Below are 22,049 nucleotides of genomic sequence, written 5' to 3' on the forward strand. Positions count from 1 at the left end.
TAAACACTTTCCTTTCTTCTATAGTGCTGTATGCGTGTGTTTCTTGGTGTTGTCCTTTCTTATTGGCTCTTTTCCTTCAAATTATAAATACGGCTCCATTTTGTTTTGTATGATCTCTTTGTTCTCATCTCTAGTTAGAACCTGCACGCGACAGTGTTCCCCTTCGGAAAGTCGGGGAGGCGCTGCCAATTCGCGACACGATTCATAGATGTACCGCATGACACGGTGGGCAGGTTGCTTGGTGTGTGTATTATATGCGTATATATATATTGCAGGCTAGGTCACACGACACTAAACAACCCACAAGAGTAGAAACTTGGGCGAGTCGGTAACGTTGATCCATGGTATGTGAGGGTAGCGCAAAATGGGACTAAGGACAAAGAAAGACGCACACTTCACAGGCGCTAAAAGGACACGGGTCCTTAGTCCCATTTCGCGCTACACTCACATACCATGGATCTAAACAACCCTCAGTTGCTTTGACGCGGCTAGGACATTGTTTTTTAAAAGCGGGGTTACAATTAGCCAGGACACCTGGTGTGTGTGTGTGTGAATATACCGTATTTACTGGCATAATGCTCGCACTCGCGTAATGCTCGCACCCCCCACATTGGCTATCAAAAATATGAAAAATTTTCTTCCCTGCATAATCATCACACCCCCAAAATTACTGCCGCGAGCCGTCTGCTTGTCGTAGCGATCGCCATCTATTGACTGCGGCCACAACTAACTGCCATGGTTGGGCGCGCATGCTACTAGGCGGCGGTACTGTGCTATCATCCGCTGCCACCGCCGCTACCGCTCATCCACTCACCACCGCTACGCCATTTTGCGAAGGTGTCTCCAGCTCTCCTGTGTCTCGTAGGCCTCGTTTGCCTTATTTGCGTGTTGCACCGTGCTCTTTGTGCCGCTTCGCCATGGGACGCTACGCAAGCTACACAGCTGCTTTTAAGCTAAAAGCTATTGAGTATGCGTTGGAACATGGCAACCGCGCCGCCAGCAGACACTTCGGCGTCGAGTTCTGCGTCCGGTATTGGAGACGGCAGCACGACGAACTCAAGACGACTGGTAAGACGCGCCAGGCCTTCCGTGCACCGAAGACTGGGAAATTTCCTGCCGTCGAATCCTCTTTACTGGAATATATCAAGGTTCGACGAGCGGATGGGTGTGCTGTGTCGATTGATTTGATACGGAACCAGGCGGTCGTAATCGCAAGAAAGGAGGGCATCCCGGTGCAAGACTTCCGCGCTAGTAATGGGTGGGCCACACGATTTATGCGGCGCAATGGAATCTCGTTCAGGAGGCGAACGACGCTTTGCCAGCGCCTGCCCGCAGCCTATGAAGAGAAAATAGTGGACTTCCATCGATTCGTTATCAGGATCCGGCAGGAGAAAAACTTCTTGCTCTCCCAGATAGGGAACACGGACCAAACTCCGCTGAATTTCGTTATGCCCAGCAGCAGGACAGTCGAACAGACAGGCGCTCGGACTGTGCACGTCAGGACTACAGGTGCCGAAAAACAGAGGTGCACGGTCATGCTAGGCGTGACGGCGGACGGGCAGAAGCTCCCACCGTACGTCATTTTCAAGCGAAAGACCCTCCCAAAAAGCTCCCTCCTGGTATACACGTGCGCGTCCAAGAAAAGGGGTGGATGACCGCGGACCTTATGGTAGACTGGGTGAAGACTGTGTGGGGGCGGCGACCGGGAGCGCTTCTTTTTCCGTCGCTCCTAGTGCTTGATAGCTTTCGGGGCCATCTTCAAGAGTCGGTTCGGGCGAAGTTCAAGGAACTGCGCACGGACCTGGCTGTTATACCCGGCGGCCTCACATCAATGCTACAGCCTCTTGACGTATCTTTGAACAAGCCATTTAAAGATAACGTCCGGAGGCTGTACGCAGAATGGATGGCCGAAGGTGAACATGCTCTGACGCCGGGCGGCAAGATCAGACAGTCCGTGGAGCTGCTGTGCAGCTGGGTATCAGAGGCATGGGGGATGATTGATGTAAACATGGTGGCCAGAAGCTTCAAGAGAACAGGAATTTCGAACGCCCTGGATGCAACCGAGGACCACCTGGTGTGGGACGACGAAGAAGCATCGGAAGATGAAGAAACCATCGATTCCAGTGTTGACACAGACTTTGATGAAGAGTAGAATTGCCTGCAGGACAAACGCAACGCGAGTAGTGACGGGGAGGTTGCGCGCGGCAAATAAAGTGCTTTAGCAGCTTGAGCTTACGTTCACCCTGTACTTTCATAATGAAGGTAAGTTACGCTTGAAAGTAATGTTTTCGTTATATTTACAATTGCGGACCTGACAATCCTGATCTTGCAGCCATTCATCTTTGCATTTAACACTCCGAAACATTTGCTTGAAAATTTTCCCTGCATAATTATCGCACCCCCAAACTTTGCGTTGATTTTCAGGGAAAAAAAGTGGAGGATTACGCGAGTAAATACAGTATATATATATATATATATATATATATATATATATATATATATATATATATATATATATATATATATATATATATATATTCACGCGGCTAGGACATTCCGCATTTTTTAAAAGCGTGGTTACATTTAGCTGGGACACTTGCCGTATATATATGGCGCAGCTAAACATATACCACGCTTTCAAAAAACACGGAATGTCCTATATATCCACCACGTGTCCCAGCTAAATGTAACCACGCTTTTAGAAAACATGGAATGTCCTAGCCGTGTGACCTAGTCTGTAGTACTTTTCCTCTATTCAGAGTGAATTAGTTAGTTAAGCCTCATCAGGTAACTTTTTAATCATCGACTTAAGGAACGAAGTGTCAACAGGAAAGTTTCAGATCACTTTGAAAAACAGCCGACTGAAACGCTTGCACCAAGGTACTGTTTAGGTAAGGTTTTTTTACCGGCCTTAAACCATAACTTGCACTATAAAAAAAGCTTCCAGGTGACAATGGCACCCCTTTTTTAACATCCCAAGACGTGTCTTAGAGAACAAAATCTTGTTTTTGCTTAAGTGCTCTTCCCGATGAGCCTTTGCGTGCACATTGGGGCAGAGATGTGAGCCAGCAGCTGGACATGTGATAGCTTTCTTTTAAGTCCAATAAATGTGCTATATACTTGTGCATAAGCCGCCCTCGTATAGCCCGCACCCCGATTTTCGGCCGCAAAAATAAAAAATCTAGAATGCACCTAGTCCCACAAAGTGCTACAACATGGCGCCAGTTAGCTTCTCCCACACTGAATCCATTATCATCATTGTTGCACAACACGACGTTTCCGCTGCTTTCTTTTTCTGGCTTTCACGGTGCCTTGCCCAGCGCCATTTGGTCTTTCTTACCTGGTGCTTTGTTTGGAAGTGTGGACTGCTTGTGGAATCTGTTGTGTTGTGTACACCATCGTGTGGCAGGCTGCATGCTTTTGAACGTGAACAAAAAGCAATGGGTAAGCGCAGATGGTCAACGCTGCAGGCTTCAAACTTCAGGTGGCAAAATACGCTGAGGAACACTGTGTGACGACCCCCCATAATGCGCAGGTCCACACGGGACGGAGAGGCAAAGAGACACCGTATGGCTCAGTTTAAACAAACAGATATATTCAATAATTATACATGATTTGATTATACATCAGAGGCTGAGGTGTCCGAGCTTACGTGCCAACGACTTCATGGGGACGACGATGGAGGGGCTCCGGAGTTGAGCTCGAACGGCTGCTGGCAGAAGCTGCACGCTGTCGGGCTTCGGCGCTGAAGGCCCCCTTGGCGAACGATGTCGTCCTGAGCGTCCTCTTTTCCGTACTCCTTGTCGATTTTTATATCCTTCTTATTCCCCACATTCCCTAGGTTGAGGACACCCACGCCGGAGTGGGAGGGGCCTAGGGCTTTCACTTGGGCGCACAAACACACCACTGCACTTATGGTCTCGCCCCCGTCACGTGTTGATTCCGAGGGAAAGAAGGTTGTCGTCGAGGTAGCGTCGACTGTGGTACAAGGTCTCTGGCCCGCTGACGGTTCCCGCGGGTCACCGACCTCCGTTCTCCATCAAATGACACTCGCCACTCAAGGCCGGAACGCGAGGTCACTAAAATGACGGGAAAGTGGTCCCTTGTCCTAGGATGTGCTCGGGAGTGTTGGTGATGATGCCCGCCGTCTTGTCACGGGGCCAGGCCCGCCGAAACGAGGCCCTTTGTCCCCGGCACGGTCACGGCAATTGGGGAAGGTAACGCCCGTCTCCCCGCGGCGGCGGCGTTCGACACGTGCGGACACTATGGAGAGGGGGTCCGGTTGTGCTTAAACCCCTTCGTTTTGGTCGTTCACTCTCAACGAGTATGGCTCGGTAATTGGACGCAGCTGTCACCTGGGTCTTCTCCGTGCGGTCCATGGCGGCAGGCCCGAAAGCAATCCCACTCAAGTTGCTTGCAGCCATATACAGTAGAAACGTGTGCTGGCTGATTCCAAAACGAGACCGGCTGTCGCCGATCTCTCTTCCAGCTGAATTGCTTTCCCTTGAGTGCTTTTGCCGCCACTGGGGGCTCCGTCTACGCCGCGCCGTCGAACGCGGACCCTCGTAGCACACACAAGGAACGTCACACTCGCTCACCCTCCACAAGAATGTTCTCCGAACATTTGAGTCCATGCAGCTCCCCTTCTCTTTCTGCATCACCTCGCACAGTGCGTCCGACAAAACACTTTTCGCTGCACTCAACACCACTGCACAACACCATATGCCTCAGCTGTCATAACTAGCGTCTCCAGGGGCAGCACTGATCTTCTTTTACAGATAAACATGAAACTCAGCACCCAAGCCTCTCCTTTCTAGTCCAAACTGGACGAAATAAATTTACCACAGTTACAAAGGAGCTCCCACTTCTAGCACGATCACGGCACAGACAAAAATATAGATAACGAAAGGAAGTAGGGCAGGTTCTGCATGCGCTCCGCATGCTCTCCTGTGAAGGTGTTACTTAATGACAGAAAGGTTTAACTACCAACTCCGATATCTTAACACATAAGCACATAGCAATGTTATGAGCTGCGGCATTACACAATTCTAACCAGTTCACAACTCCGCTCTGTTTACGCCATTAGTCCGACTTAGCTTTCCGATTTCGCAGCGGATATCGGCCTTCATGGGTCATACCAAGTAAGTCTGTGACCCTTTGTCTGCTTTGAGACTCGCGAGGGCTCGTGGCAGGAGCCTCTCCTGGGGTTATCTGCGCGGCAACCTCGCGCGCTTCTTCTTCTTCCAGCAATGCATGAAGTAAATCTGGTGGCATTCCGGCCGTCACCTCTGGCGCCTGCCTAACAAATGCAGGAGAGGGCGTTTCTTGCGAACTATCTGCGCGCTCCGCTTCACTTCTGTCCCCATCAAAATCCGCGCTTTCCCTTTCCTCATTTCGTGAATACTGAACCGGTGCCGACTTGAGGCGATTTGCGTGTATCCTTATCAAACGCCGGTTCACGTCTCGGACTCTGAAGTTTACCGGAGAAAGCTTCTCGACAACCTCGCACGGTCCTCTCCACTTCGTCTGGAACTTACGAGCTAGCCCAATCTGCCTTTGGCAGTTTTCAATGTACACGCTGTCCCCCACATCAAACGGCGCGTCTCTAGCACTGCGATCGTGCACCTCCTTCCTGCGCTTCGCCGCTTTCTTTAAGGCCTCCTTTGCGATGTCCCTCGCCACTTGCAAGCGCGATTCTAGCTCAACCTTATAGTCGTCCAGTGAAGCATATGGGACACGACGGGGACCCTCTGGCACTTCACTAGGCTGGTCCGGGTCTCGGCCGTAGAGAAGAAAGAATGGTAATTCGCCCGTGCTCTCGTGTGCTGCGGAATTGTAGGCAAACATTGCATACGGGAGCCACAAGTCCCAGTCCCGCTGGTCGCGCGAAACAAAATGCGACAGGAACCCGGCCACGGTTTGGTTCAGTCGCTCCACCGCGCCGTTGCAAGCCGGATGGTACGGTGTTGTCTGCTTCTTAGCGATCTTAAGCAGCTCGCAAACTCTCCTCATTAGCTGCGACACGAAGTTCGTTCCCCGATCTGTCAAGAGTTGCCTCGGGGGGTCCATGTCGGAGCACGATCTGTTCGACAAATGCTCTTGCAACCGTGTCTGCCTTCTGATCTGGGAGTGCTACCGCTTCCGCGTATTTTGAAAAGTGATCGACAAATACTAAAATGCACCTGTTTCCGGAAGTGGTCGTGGGCAATGGGCCCATTATGTCCATACCTGTCCGCTCGCAGGGAGCCGAAACCTCAGGGAACGGCTGAATTGGAGCTGGTCTTCGTCCCTTGGGTGTTTTTCTTTCGAGACAGGAATGACACTTCGCACAGTAGTCTCTAACATCCTGTCGCATGCCACTCCAAAAGTACAAACGCTCCACACGCCTGCGTGTCTTCGCTACGCCAAAATGACCGGCGCATGGCGCATCGTGAAACGCGCGAAGAACCCTTTCTGTCCACGACCGAGGTATGACGAATCTCTCCCAAGCGGTTTTCTCTGGTCTCCCTTTCGTGGTTGGCCTCGTGCGCCGACACAGGGTGCCGTCTTTGCCAATGAAATAACCTAGCTGTTCGGGGTGAGACGGTGCGCCCTCTAAGCTTTCGATTATTCGCTTCAGGTCAGGATCTTTGCACTGCTCTGTGCGTAATTCGGCGGGGTCGACTACGGGGACAAACTCATCTATAGCTGCCACGGCAGCTGTGCAGCTGAGTGCATCAGCATTCAGATGTGTCTTTCCTGACTTGTGCTCCACTTCAAAGCAGTATTCCTGCAGGTGTAGATTCCATCTAGCGAGTCGCGAGCTAGGGTCCCTGACACTCATCACCCATTTCAGAGGATGGCAGTCTGTGACTAGCTTGAATTTGCGGCCGTAAAGGTAGCATCTGAAGTGCTTTACTGCCCAGACAACGGCGAGGCACTCCCTTTCCGTAGCTCCGTACTTTTGCTCTGTGGGGCTCAGCTGTCGGCTAGCAAAAGCAACGGGATGTTCTTTGCCCTCGATAACCTGAGATAGCACGGCACCAACTGCGAACTTTGACGCATCTGTGGCCATAACGAAGGGCAAATTAAAATCCGGGTGGCGCAACAGCGGTGCACTCATTAGCTTCCTTTTCAGGGCCCCAAAAGCATCCTCCACGTTTTCGTCCCAGCGAAAGGCGACATTTTTGGCTGTTAAGGCGGTGAGCGGCTTAGCGAGCTTGGCGAACTCCTCTATGTGCCTTCGGTAGTAACCGATCAGGCCGAGAAACTGCCGGACCTGGCGGACGCTAGTCGGGGATGGAAAATCCGAGACACACCTTAGTTTCTCAGGGTCCGGTCACACGCCGTCAGCTGAAACAACGTGCCCAAGGTATTTCACCTCGTTTTTGAGGAATTGGCACTTAGAGGGCTTCAGCTTGAGACCCGCTCCTCTTAGTCGCACCAAAACATGCTCAATATCGCGCAAATGGTTCTCAAAACTGTCACTGTATATGATTATGTCATCCATATACACGAAGCACAGCCTCCCCAGAAGACCTGCCAGGATAACATCAGCGGTTCTCTGCCAGACAGCAGGGCTGTTGGCCAGACCCATCGGCATTCTTTTCCATTCATAGTGCCCTGAGGGCGTGTTGAATGCCGTTTTCTCGGCATCTGCCGGATCCATTGCTATCTGCCAGAATCCCGCCGCCATGTCCACTACCGTGAAGTACCTGGCAGAGCCCAGCTGAGAAAGCGTCTCCTGTATATTGGGGATGGGGTATGGATCGATGCGAGTTACGGCATTTAGTTTGCGGTAGTCCACTACCAATCGATACGAGCCATCTGGCTTTTCCACCAATAGTGCTGGTGCTCCCCAGGGTGACTTTGAGTGTTCGACAATGCCGCGATCAATCAGGTCCTGCACCTGCCGCTCCATCTCCTCACGTTGGGAGTAAGGAATCCTGTACGCACGCTGGTAAACGGGCGATGAAGTGCCAGTTTCTATCCTGTGCTTTATAACGCCACAGCAGCCCAAATCCAGGTTGGACGCGGCGAATACCTCCGAGTAGTCGTTCAGCAAACCAGCCAGAGCCTCCCTCTCCCTGGATTTTACGTGAGAAAGATCGAACGACGCCTTTGGAGCAGCCGAAGGACTAGCATGCTCTACAGTTGCGAGTACCGTATCGGTGGGCTCACGTTTCTCTATCGCAGAGGTGAAGAAAGCCAATGTTTTGTTCTTGGGAAGGCTCAGTGGCTGCTGGCTACAGTTAACCACACGTAGGGGCACTCTGTGGGCATCATTAACTGTCACGAGGCATGCGGCTGCCTTCAGGCCATTGCTGAGAGAGTCGACCGGCTCAAGCACTCCCACGGCGCCGCTCTCTACATCTGAAGGCACACACGCGTACAAAATGTGCTCCGACCAAGGAAGGACGACCGCCTCATCGACCAGCCTGACGGCAACCCGCGAATATACCTTCTCCAATGATCCCACTGTTTGACGGGTGTCAATATCGGTAATGCGAATCTCAGCCCCTCTCCTGTTCAAAAACGGAACTTTTGAGCCGCCCGCATTAACCTCTCCCTCAGAGAATGAGACTATTTTCCTACATTGCTCTGTTGATGATTGTGCAACAACGTCCTGAGACCTGGAGTGTATATTTTGTCGCCATTTGTTCTTTCTCAGCCTATAGGGTGTGATAATTTTGTTCAGAAGATGAATAATAATAATAATAATAGTTGGTTTTGGGGGAAAGGAAATGGCGCAGTATCTGTCTCATATATCGTTGGATACCTGACAGCGCCGTAAGGGAAGGGATAAAGGAGGGAGTGAAAGACGAAAGGAAGAAGAGGTTGAAAATTGGTTTTGGGGGAAATGAATCTGCCTCACATATCGGTGGACACCTGAACCGCTCCGTAAGGAAAGGAATAAAGAAGGGAGCGAGAGAAGATAGGAAGAAAATGGTGCCGCAGTGGAGGGCTCTGGAACAATTTCGACCACTTGGGGACCTTTAATGTGCACTGACATCGGCTTCGCGTTTCGCCTCCATCGAAACGTGGCCGTAGCGGTCGGATTCGAACTCGGGTACTCCGGATCAGTAGCCGAGCGCTCTAACCACCTAGCCACCATGGCGGGTTTCAGAAGATCCCTTTTCTATAAAGATCCTGCCATAATATACCTGACACTCCGTTTGGCAGAGACACCGTGTCCGGGCATACGTAGAGAGAAGTGTAACCGGTAGAGTCCACTTATGCCAAGAGGATCCCCCGTTATGCCTACAAATTTGGTTGCCATACCATCAGACGCTTCCAACACCTCGCGGTCCCCCTTCCTTCAAAGCGTGTTAAAACTGCTCTCCTTAAGCAATGTCACCTTTGACCCCGTATCTATCAACAATTCCATGCAACAACCACTTAACTTGCAACGCACAACAGGGCATGCCTTGTCGGCCACACAAACCACCACCACCTCATCATCCACTGCTCCCTCCCCATGCTCCTCAGGATGGGGAGGACTATCTAGTTTTTTGTCTCGGTATCTGGAGCCCCGCTGTAGGCTTGCTTAGGGCGTGTCTCGCCTGCTTCTCTTTGTGGCTCCCCACGGCGCACGTTTTGGCAGAACCTGGCGATGTGTCCGCGACCCTGGCAAGCGAAGCATACGATTTCTTCAATATCTCGCATATCGCGCCTGTAGCTTTGTGGCGGTCTCCGGTTTCCAGCGAATGGGCGCTGTTGAGCGCGCGCTTCAACCTGGCGTTCCACCTGCTGAGATAGCAGCTGTTCTAAGCGATCTAACCGCTCTGTCAAGAGAGCAACCTCAGGGTTGAGCACCGCTCTCTCTATGACGCGTACTCTCGCTGCGGCTGTCGTTAACGCCTCATTTCGTTCCTCATCCAATGCGGCCGCCACGGCTTGGTCGAAATTGCTCGGCTTGCGCGAGAGCACGAACGCGCACGGGGTCTTGCAGACCAGCCACGAACAAAGCGGTCATTTCCTCTTTAAGTAGATCCTCCGCGTATTTCTTCTTTAGCTGGTCTCCTTCCTCCTCCATGCTGAACGTATCGCGTGCTAGGCGCTGAAGCCGCGACGCAAACGTTCGCACGTCCTCCCCTACCATCTATCCGGCATCACGGAACCTCTGTACCCGCACGTGACGTGGTTCAGTGTCGAAATGCTCAAACGCGAGCTCCTTAAATTCCGCAAATGATTTTGTGGATTTTACTTTTTCGTCTCGCCATGCAAAATCATGAGCAGCTCCTGCCATCTTACACCTCGCCATTCCCAGCATTTGAGCATCGAACCATCCCCCCATTTTCCCAATCTCTTCTAGCATGGAAAAGAAATCGCAGATTGGAACCCCTGTCTTATCTCCCGTAAACGTCGGAATGACGCTTCCTAATGCCAGCATGCTTGCTCCGAGCGACGGCTGTGGAGTGGGAGCTCCCTCAGATACAGACATTTTTTTTTTTTTCCCCTCAAGCCCTCCGGTGCCTCAAGCCTCTCACATGGGGGTAAAAGTCCCACAATCAGTCCCATGATTCCCTTTTGATTACAATTTTGAAGTCATGAATGTCGCAGATTTCAGAGGACATTTGCTTTTGAGACCCGACTTCTGACACCAGTGTGACGACCCCCCATAATGCGCAGGTCCACACGGAACGGAGAGGCAAAGAGACACTGTATGGCTCAGTTTAAACAAACAGATATATTCAATAATTATACATGATTATGATTATACATCAGAGGCTGGGGTGTCCGAGCTTACATGCCGACAACTTCATGGGGACGATGGAGGGGCTCCGGAGTTGAGCTCGAACGGTTGCTGGCAGAAGCTGCACGCCGTCGGGCTTCGGCGCTGAAGGCCCCCTTGGTGAACGATGTCGTCCTGAGCGTCCTCTTTTCCGTACTCCTTGTCGATTTTTATATCCTTCTTATTCCCCACATTCCCTAGGTTGAGGACGCCCACGCCGGAGTGGGAGGGGCCTAGGGCTTTCACTAGGGCGCACAAACACACCACCACACTTATGGCCTCGCCCCCGTCACGTGTTGAGTCCGAGGGAAAGAAGGTTGTCGTCGAGGTAGCGTCGGCTGTGGTAGACGGTCTCTGGCCCGCTGACGGTTCCCGCGGGTCACCGACCTCCGTTCTCCATCAAATGACACTCGCCACTCAAGGCCGGAACGCGAGGTCACTAAAAGGCCGGGAAAGTGGTCCCTTGTCCTAGGATGTGCTCGGGAGTGTTGGTGATGATGCCCGCCGTCTTGTCACGGGGCCAGGCCCGCCGAAACGAGGCCCTTTGTCCCCGGCACGGTCACGGCAATTGGGGAAGATAACGCCCGCCTCCCCGCGGCGGCGGCGTTCGACACGTGCCGACACTATGGAAAGGGGGTCCGGTTGTGCTTAAACCCCTTCGTTTTGGTCGTTCACTCTCAACGAGTATGGCTCGGTAATTGGACGCAGCTGTCACCTGGGTCTTCTCCGTGCGGTCCATGGCGGCAGGCCCGAAAGCAATCCCACTCAAGTTGCTTGCAGCCATATACAGTAGAAACGTGTGCTGGCTGCTTCCAAAACGAGACCGGCTGTCGCCGATCTCCTCTCTTCCAGCTGAATTGCTTTCCCTTGAGTGCTTTTGCCGCCACTGGGGGCTCCGTCTAGGCCGCGCTGTCGAACACGGACCCTCGTAGCACACACAAGGAACGTCACAACTGTAAACAAGAGGCTGGGCACAAGTTTGACATCGTCAAAAAGTGTGTTCGCTGCTGGTGTATGCAAATGCAAGACCTCGCCGAGACTACCCGTACGTGGAAGCCTTTCCCATGGGAAACAGTGAAAGTTCCCAAAGCTTGAAAAGGACCTTGTCGAGTACATTCGCACAACTAGGAGCAACGGCTTCATGCTGTCTGCTGAAATTATCTGTGTGAAAGCAATCGCTATCACTCAACACATGAACATTCGATCTGCAGACTACAAAGCCAGTCGAAGATGGCTTCAACGTTTTATGAAACGGCACCAACTCTACATCCGCCGTTGAATGACGTTGTGCCAGAAGCTGCCAGCCGAATACGAGGAACAAATAATGAAGTTTCATCACTTTGTCAACGCACTTCGGAGAGAGCTTGAGTACGACCCTCTCATAAATAGGCAAGGCTGATCTGGTTTGATGTGCCTGAAAATTGCACGGTGGAAGCCAAAGGGGCAGAAAAGTGTCTCCATGCGCACTATTGGCACCGCACGGCAAAGGTGCATAGTGATCACCACTGATGGAAGGAAGCTTCCACCCTACGCTGTCTTTAAGAGAAAGACTCTGCCAAGAGAGAAGTTCCCCCAGGGTATCGTAGTACGGGTGCAAGAAGAAGGTTGGATGTCCGAAGAATTAGTCATAGATTGGCTGAAAACAGTGTGGCAGAACCGACCAGGAGGCCTGCTACGCTGCAAAGCCCTTCTTGTGCTCGACAGTTTTAGAAGGTACCTGACAGACCGAGTGAAGACTGGGCTGGCAGACTGCCGAAAGAACTTTGCCGTAAGTCCTGATGACCTGACAAGCGTGCTGCAGCTGCTCGACATTTGCGTTAGCCAGCCATTCATGATAGAATTTCAGCGGCACTACACCGAGTGCATGGCCGCGGGCAACCACGGAACAACTCTGACAGGGCGGCTGAAGCGAGCGTCCCTCCAGCAAATGTGCGCTTGGATTCCGTACGCGTGGTGTTCATTGTCAGCGGACACCATCTCAAAGAGTCATGGGGCTGTCAAACGCCATAGATGGCACAGAGGACGGCCAGCTTTGGGAGCAAGCCAATGAGGCAAGCTCGCCCGAGAGCGGTGAAAGTGCCGATGAGCTGATCTCGTCTGACAGTAATTAGCTCGAAAGCAGTCATGAATCAAATCAAATTAAATTTATTTCTGCCTTGAAAAGGTAAAGACAGAGGAGGCGCAGAAAAAGCTGTAACATACAGCTTGACAAGGCAGCAGCCCCCTTTCACTTGGCAGCGGCTTTACAGCAAGGCTTAATAAAACAAAGGCAATTGGTCAACGTATTACCATGGTGAAATAAAAAAAGGGGGAAAAAATGGTGAAATAAAATGTTCGTATCTGTTGCCAGCTATAATTTCTCTCCTCTCACTGCTTCCCGGTGCATTTGTCCTGTCTTATTATTTTGAAATCTAGAAATGAACCATTCAAATATGACATTACTTTAAATCCTAGCGGTGAATATTATGTGCAGGGTTAACTGGAGAGACATGGGAGAGGCCTTTTGCCCTGCAGTGGGCGTAGTCAGGCTGATGATGACCCTGCGTAGGACTTGCTGGCAGCTTTGCTAGGCGATAGATGAATGATGAATAGCCAAAACATAGACAAATGACAAAACTGTTACATCCTTGAAGCAAAATAATTGCAAACGCCATCTTGCTCAACAGGTATATTGTAGCACCACATAGCTTGTAGCTGCCCTTCCCTAGCGGCAAAAGGCATGAACTAGAACATCCGCGCTGGAGCAGTGCCATCTGTGCAGGTCTCTAGTTCAGTAGGTCTTGCTTTTGACAGCCACAAAAAGCTGCAGCTGGTGATACTGCTGCCGATATAGATTGTGGGAGCTCGTGGCGAAGGAAAAAGTTGACGACGATTATGAGTCAGTGTTCCCGTATATGCTCCCGCAGGGAGCAGAGTTGCGCGTCTGTTTTTCCTTGCCGCTCGGAACGCCATTCCGAGCCGCTCTGAACGCCATTCTGAGCACTATATATGCCTGTGGGAGCATATATAGTGCTGCTGTATATGCTCCCACAGGAACAATACACAGGGGGACAGCCCCTCCTATCTTGAGCACAGTCTGCTTTGTTATCTGACGGGAGGGTATTGTAAAGGCCCCACCTGGATGAGGATAAGGCCAGGGGCTCCCCATCTTGAGTGCTGTCTGCTTTGTTATCCGACTGAGCAGGTATTGTGAAGCTTCCACAGGGACGAGGAGGGGTGCCTTTAAACCTCTAAACAGCCTTCACGTGAGGCTCCTGCCTCACAAGAAGCAGCTTTCCCGCAGAGCTTGGAACAAAATGGCGGACCTTCGCGTAACTCTGCCCCCTGCGGGAGCATATACAGGAACACTAATGAGTCACAGCCTCAGGCACCATCCGTGGGTGGCAGATGGAAGCTCCTGTGTGCATGCATCACCTCCGCAATTAAGCGCACCGTTGCTCGCAACTGGAGTTGATCGCGGAGGCCACGGCACGTGCGTTTCGAAGGCTATTCCAGCGTGGGTCGTGGAAAATTTGAGTGCGGCCCTTACACGGATTTTTAAAAAATATTTCCTTTGGGAAAACAGGGTCCGGCCCTTACATGTGTTTACATGGTACAGTCGAGCCCGCTTATAACGAACATGAGCGCCATGCGGCGTCCGTTCGTTATATCCCGAAGTTCGTAGCAAGTGGACCACAGTTGCTTGTCAAGACAAAATTTTTTCTTTGCGAAAAAGTCCGTAATGGATGTCTGTATTTGCAGCGCAGATACGATGAGGGTGGTTTCCAGTTTGTTTAAAGCAGAAGCATGATCTTCGCCGAGGCCCTTAGCATAACAAGTTATCTGAGGCTCTCTATGTAGTCCATTGCTACAGGTGTGCTTATGGGTGCTGGCTCCGAAGTTTCATCCTCATCTGACTCCTCCGCGTCACTCTCGTCCCGCACTTCAGAAACGATGCCCTCGTTCGTGCATGGTTCCGCGGTGTCGGTGTCGTCATCGACAGAAATAAAATCATTCCAACCATTGTTATGACACCCCCATGTCAGGGTCGACGACGCGCTGCCACAAATCGCCGCCGAGCTGGTCATCTTCCGAAGCATCAGGCTCGGCATCAGACACTGTGTCGATGAAGCCGGCCTTGAGGAAGCATTTCCGCTCGCCAATGGCCATCACCTCCGTCCAGGCCGCTTTCACCATCTCTACCGCTGAATACAATGGAAATGGGCGCGGTGTTCCCGTCCGCCATCCCGAATTGCAACCAGGGCCCGAGATTTGAACAAAGCCAACAAAATGTCCGCATCGCAACAACAGTGACAAAAGCGCGCGATGAGGTAGACATGCAACATGCACAGGCATCAAGCGAACAGATACAAACGCATAGCGCCAGCGGAGAGACCAATGAGGGGCGTCCGTGAACGTCAGTGAAGCCACCTCTGGGCTCCCATGGAAGGCCGGCTTCACGGAGCGTGGCCTCAGAGATCAGCTCACCCGGAGTTGTTGATCGCGGAGGCCACGCACGGATTTGCAAGAGAGAGGGGAGAGGAGTTGCAAGGAGGGGCGGGAGGGCGATCTTGGAAGCCGCGTCAGCGGGGAAAGGGTAGCTCGCTTTAGAGCGGCACGAAACGGGGCGGGCAGTTCGCCTGCAATGATGCTCGGGAAAACGCGCGCAGGACACACAAATGGGTCCGAGGCAGCTTACCTCGCACCTCGTTTACGCCGTCCGTTCGCTCTAACCGATCAACAGGGCTTAATGACGTTCATTATACGTGTGATTTTGTGCCATTTAAGCAATGTATATTTTGACGGTCGCGCAGGTCTCGTTCGTTATAAGAGAAAGTCTTAAGTGGGGCCGTTATATGTGGGCTCGACTGTCGTCACATTTTAAAGCTGAGTTTCCCATCTGGTGCGATCTATGAGCTCTAGTTCTTCACAGTAACATGCGGCCTGATTACTAGCAACAAACCGAATGTTTCGAATTCCGGCGTGATGCATGCCCTGGATATTACTGGAAACAGGAAGCCTACATATTGTGCTTCAACCAGCCAGCAGCACAACTACATAGGCTCGCTAATCAGAAGTTTACCATATAAACGTGTGGAAGGGCCACACTTTTTTTTCTCTAGATTTGAGGGCCGATTTTCAGGGTGCGGCCCATACACGCGATGTGCGGAAATTTTTTTTTTTTTTTGGAGTAGAAGCACGCCAATCAGGAAATGAGCGACATTCATTCTACATTCAATCATTACTCGCGGAGTATTCAGAGTCAAAGCTGGAGCGTAGCATGTCCGTTGTCAACCCGTAGCCGTTGTTCCGCGCTTCCATCACTCAGCAAAGCAGCTGTTCTTCCAGTTCGGGAAACTTGCATGGCTTGACTCAGAAAGCGCACTTTTTCCAGTTTGTGTTCCTCAATGCATCCTTTTGGGTGCATCATCGTTGGACACACTTCTCGGCCACGTCGAATTTCTTGGCCACCGTGATAAAAATGCAATGCTCGGCGGCAGCACACGAAAGCCACAACTACGGTGAACTAACACGCTACTGACGCTATTACAACTCCCGTGCCCTTGACAGCCACAAAAGATGCACGAAAGGATTGGATTGGATTTGGGGCTTATCCTTTTATAACATGCGGAGCTTGTAGTACTGATGCCAATATGGATAGCGGGAGCTCGCTCACGGCAGAGGAGAAAGTTGACGATGATGATGATCAGCCACGGATTCGGGCGCCATCTGTGGGCGGAACCTAGAAGCTTCTGTGCGCATGCCTCGCCTTCGCGATCATGTGCGCCGTTGCTCGCAGCTGGAGCTGATCGTGAAGGCCACGGCGTGTGTATTTCGAAGGCTATTACCACATGGGTGGTGGAAAGTTTGAGTGTGGCCCTTAAACGGATATTATCTTTTTTAATATTTCCTTTGAGAAAATGGTGCAGCCCACACATGGGTGCGGCCCTTACATGCCGCTTATACGGTACTCTTACACTCCTACTCCTAGCTTGCCTGAGAAGGCTATCGCCAGCGTGATCAAACCAGGCAAACAGCGCACACTTCGAATTTTCTGCACCTAACAGATTTGCAAACAAATTAAATTTTTTCTTTTTGAGACGAGTTTCATTGTGCCCTGCCAGGAACAGGCACTTGCATGAGGCGCGTATTGTCCACCGCCTGTCCGAAATCACTTTGCACCCCACAAATAGGTCAGCTCTAGGTAGAGGTTGGCACCCCCCACATTCCGGACAATCATTTTACTAAAAGAAAAAAGGCGCACTTAAGCGTGGCAATATACAGTATTACTTAAAAGAACAATGAGGCCAATTCCATCCAATTTCCTTTAATCCAATATCCTTTTTGAATGCACAAATGGTGGTTTTTTGGTTTGAAAGTAAAAAGTATTTTTCTGAAAATAATCTTGAAGGATTTATTTCTAATACTTCCAGCAGACAAAAAAGGTTGAACGGCACAATAAGCATTTTCAAAATCATGTATTTTTCTAACCGACAAGGCCATTAAAAAAAAACAGTGCATTGAAGCTCTGTCAAACTCAGTGAAGCGATGTTGACTTTCTGCAAAAAAGTCCTTTCTAGCTTATGAAAGCTCTGTATCCAATGAAAGTAGTGACTTTGTCATTAGAATGCAATAAATGATTGACACAAGCCAACTTCAATGTCCTCAGTGCCCCTAAATGGTCTTAAATTTTTATTAATGAAGTCACAACTAAGAAGTAGTCAGGGAACATGCAGTTTAGCGTGCAGATTTTAAACATGTCACATATATTTCATGTAAAACAATTCCTCATGCACTAACATATGTTATGTAGGTTCCTTCGAGACAGATTTCATGACATTTTGATAACTCGGCCTTTGGATCGTTATTTGCAAGGTTGTACTCTGCAGTTTGGCTTTCCATCATATTTTTTTTAGCTTGCATGTATTCACGTGCTCACTGATTTCATTCTGCCATTCATTTTGAATGACCACATTACAGGTTGTGTACTGTTATGCTGGGCAGCCAAGTAGCATGCATTTCTGTGCACGCATTTTTTTTTTAAAAATGGCACTGAGTCATGTCTACCTTTGTTTAAATTTGGTTCCAAAAACTACTCTCTTAAATTTTTTTTTTTGCAGTTTTGAAAGGTTATTTGACATTTGAAGCCATTTTTTCTTTCCTATTCATATTTGATTCACAATAGAAAATATCAATATATGGACAGCCCTAGTGATAAGTGAACAAGCTGGTTTTCATTAAAAGACAGTGCTTGCATAAACAAAGAACTGCAGTAAACAACAACTCGGAACGGTTGAATGTCAGCATTATGGGTTGAACGTTGAAAGAGGCATCACGTCCACCACATTCCAAATAAACAACTCCCATGTCAATCCAGAAACTGATTTGCTTCTGACCTACAGACTGCAGTTCTGATCACCAAAAGGAAAAGGTGCGTAAACTTGTCAGACTCCCCTTTGAACCACTGTACCACACCCACATACACTCCCATCTCATTAGCACTGCAGCAGCTAAAGACCTCCTCAGCCAATGAGGAGAGCGCATTAAACATGTTCCTCCCCACCTCGCTGTCTGCTCGTGGCATATGCAGATATGGTTGCGAAAGAGTACAAACAGATGCTGCCTACATACTGAACACTGAAGGAATATTAGGCAGTTTTAGAATTTTGTATGCTTACTACGTGAAACGAGAGAATTATGCAGGATGCTATGCTGTTCGCCACATATGCAAGCGGAGACGCAGTGATTACTTCAGCCTAATGGCATCATCTGGTTTTTAGAACTGACAACGATTTTTGTCAACAAACCGACACTCCTCTTTAAGCCTAGGAGGGGCAGGATTCTCACTGGAGGTAAAAGTATTCTGAAGGACTTTCTTTGACATACCGGTAATATCAATTTTCGTATGCTCAAAATGACTTAACATTGATGGAAGGGTATGTGTTAACGACTGCAATGAGTAGTTGTTTTGGGGTGTAAGAACGTGCCAGTACTCAGGATGGCGGGTATTAAACTGGTTTGGCATAAGTCTAGATAGATCAGCAAAGAAGGAATTATTCTTTTTACTACCATGCGATTCGAGTCAACTAAGCAATATTTATACAAATTATCCATTCTAACTATCTTAAAACAGTTAAAAACTCGGCAGAGGGAAAGTCAAAAGGCACACTTTCTAATATCCATTTTTGTTGTCCCTCACACCAGCTGTTCATAATTTAACTTGCACAAAATTAATGATCCATAAATCAGGAGTTTTACTGTTCCAGGTATTGTGAACCTAATTTTATTAAGCAGGCGAATGATCTTGCGCAGACTTTAATGTATTTCATATATGTGCAAGTCCCAACTTAAATTAAAGGAGAACTGAACCCCAGTGACCGGGAACGTATTGAGAAACCTAACAATTAGAAATTCACTCCACAGCGAGGGGTCCTGCTTTGATGCGCACCACCATGTTCGAAAAGCTGTTGCAGTCTACGCAAGTCACGCATGCTAAACTCTCCAAACAGAGTACATAATGCAATCAAGTGTACACCCGATTTAAATTAGCGTTTGGCTTGTGTCCACTTTGAAGCCTGCTATCCCACATGCCCAGAGGACGATTTTATACTGGCACTACATTCCGCAGCGTTCGGACGTCACCTCTGCACTCATCGCAGCCTTGGTAGTGCTGTAAGGAACTGAAATAGAGTATAGTAACGAGTTGGTTCACGACCGGATTGAACCTGTACACTCTAAACAGAATGGAGTAAAAGAGATTAAGCTGTCCTCTCTCCCTTTTACAAAAGGGAGTACGGACTACCTTTTTGACTCCTACATGGGCATATTTGTGTTTAGAGTGTAGCTTTTCGCCCAAAAGCTTTAAAACTGCAATGGCACCCACCGATGCTCCCGGGATGGAGAGCTGGTTCATCTGGGCCGTCAGCTGGGGAAGCATAGGGCTATAGGCGTGCGCCAAGGGCTCCAGGGAGGACTGAAGCATCTGTGGGGTGGTGGCCAGGTGTGGTGCCTGCATGATGTACTGGGCGGGCTGCATCCAGGCTCCCCCGTGCAGTGTGTAGGTGGCGGGGGTGGCGGCCGAGTAGCCCCGCTGCTGCGGCTGGTAGCCGCCCAGCGCAGCTGCCGCAGCCGCCGGCACCAACGGCTGGCCCACCCTGGCAAGAGCGGTTGCGATCCATCTAGTCATCGATTAACTGGAACTTAATGGCGTTGGGCTGCTGTTCTGCCTTACAGTGACAAGAAACGCACTACTATGATCCCTTTACTTTGCGTTCATTCATGTCAACCTAGCTTGCACTGACGTTATTGCACTAAGCCTTGGGGACCTTTGACGACTATGAAAAAAACATGCAGTTAGAACAGTGTATACAACCAATCCCCAATACACCAAACTATTCTTCCTATAATACAGTCGAGACCAGCACTTGAAATGCCACGTAAAAGCATGGCACTACGGTTTGTGTCATTCGAACTCTGTTTCAGTGAAACATTCGATATAGTGAACGGCGTGCCAGGTTCCTGCAAGTGGTGGTTCTCCTACTGGGACACCCGCATCCACTTTTCATGCATGCAGCTCGGTAGGCTGCGCTGACTTGGAAGCCTGCTGGCAGTGCTAGCTTTGTTTAGACCCTGTAAAACCATGTGACAACTAAATCTCCTCTATACTTTGTCTCACAAGCCAGAGCTCTCTCGTCCAATCAGGGCCAAGGAAGACAATAAATAATCCCTCTAATATTTGAGTAGTGTTGTGACTATTTTCAAGCAATTAATTACTGCAGTTCCTGAAAAGGTAGTTCAAGATATGTTTTAAAAGTACCGTGATTGTTCCATTCACTGGTGAAATCAGCAGATGTGAACGTGTACTGGTGAACTTCAGTTCTTCATCCAGTACAGCTACTGATGGAGCACTGGATAAAGCATTGAAGTTCTTGGACAGGGAAATGATCTTTGACAGGGTCAAGTTTGGTTTCCAACACATGTGGCATATCAGTTGTTGTATATGTTATGTCTGACTGATCATCCAACTTGCCCAACACGTAACGCTGCAATAAGATAGGCAGGGGCTAAATGCAAAGCACTGTCCGCTCAGGCCTCAATGTGAAGCAGGCTAGGCTCAGCAACACTTGGCAAGCAGTGCACTGCCAGCAGGCAACACATGGCTAGAGTGGGTGCACCATATCCTTGTTTCTAGGCTACAAATACCTTATTTACCCAATTTCTTTTTTCGTGGAAAAACAGGTCTTCAAATCATTAGATTCAGGTACAAACTGGTTTACAGTTTTCATTTTTTGGTCACGTAAAACAAGTGTGTGTTGGAATCGCGGGCAATTTGGACTCGGATGAAAACGATAACCTTATTTTGGCTGCATTTTACATTTCCAAAAGGACCTCACAGCGCAAGAAGTGGTCACGGGAGCACTGTCCACGGAAGCACCAGCTGCAGGGACACGACACTCCGCTCGATAAATATAATGCTCTTGTAGATGGGAGTCCCATAAATGCAAACAATAGGGCTACACATGTGAACACAACTACGGTGAAACACTGTTACGGCGAATCTCATGGGACTGCAGAAAAATTACACATAAAGTGGCAGAGAGCCTAAACAAAAATAGCTTAAAAAACTTGGAGGCTTTCTTAACCATATTCTTAAAGAAAATGCGGTTGCTTGCTATGGTGTCTAATACCCCTGTCACACGGGAATTTCAAAGGCCCTCGAACCGATGGCCTATCGACTCAAAGGCGATCGGACGCTGCTACACGGGCAGTTTCAATGGCCATCGAGTCAATAGCCTATCAACTCAACGGAGCAGTGCGGAACTCTATCAAATTTCGAGGGCTTTCGAGCGCTGCCCAAGGTTGCTAGCGTTGCTTCGAGTGGCACCAGGCGCACTTTCGTACACGACACGTTCACGGTACAAAAGCATCAACAAACATTATTCGCCTAGACTTTAATGAAAGCAGTCTGTACAATAATTTTAAAATTGTATCAGACTAATTTTAAGCGCATTAATGTTGCATTGCGGTCTTTGCGTTGCTGGTGTACTTAGTTTAGCGTTGACAACATGGCGGCGCCCTGCCCACCCACTTCACAGCGATAACAGCTTCGTCGCTAATCCCTCAAAGCAATATCGTGTTCAAAGCTGTTGTATTCGTCTTCGATTTGCGTATTGTTACCCTCTCATCAAGTTTCAAGAGGCAAATAGCTCGTTTTTCAGATACCAAGGCTATTTCCCAGGTCTTAAGCCTGACGAGGCAGCGCTCCGACACAGTTGGACTGGCTTGGTTTTGGCTGATCTTGCATTAAAGTGGCTACAGCAGTGTTCTGCATCTGTCCGTCGCGTATGTGCAATTA

General features: G+C 49.6%; 1 protein-coding gene across 12 annotated transcripts in view; it reads right to left on the bottom strand.

Annotated features, from left to right (window-relative positions):
• The window catches only part of shep (RNA binding motif single stranded interacting protein alan shepard), a 140,338-nt gene that overhangs the window by 14,367 nt on the left and 103,922 nt on the right, over positions 1-22,049 (bottom strand). For 8 of the 12 annotated variants that reach the window (XM_077657247.1, XM_077657249.1, XM_077657248.1 and 5 more), the window contains exon 9: positions 19,578-19,872. In XM_077657247.1, coding sequence (XP_077513373.1) covers positions 19,578-19,872 — 295 coding nt within the window. The remainder of the gene's footprint in view (positions 1-19,577; positions 19,873-22,049) is intronic. The other 4 variants (XM_077657251.1, XM_077657256.1, XM_077657252.1 and 1 more) reach the window with 1 other exon arrangement.

This window comes from Amblyomma americanum, chromosome 3, assembly GCF_052857255.1.
Source record: "Amblyomma americanum isolate KBUSLIRL-KWMA chromosome 3, ASM5285725v1, whole genome shotgun sequence".
NCBI classification, from domain to species: Eukaryota; Metazoa; Arthropoda; class Arachnida; order Ixodida; family Ixodidae; genus Amblyomma; species Amblyomma americanum.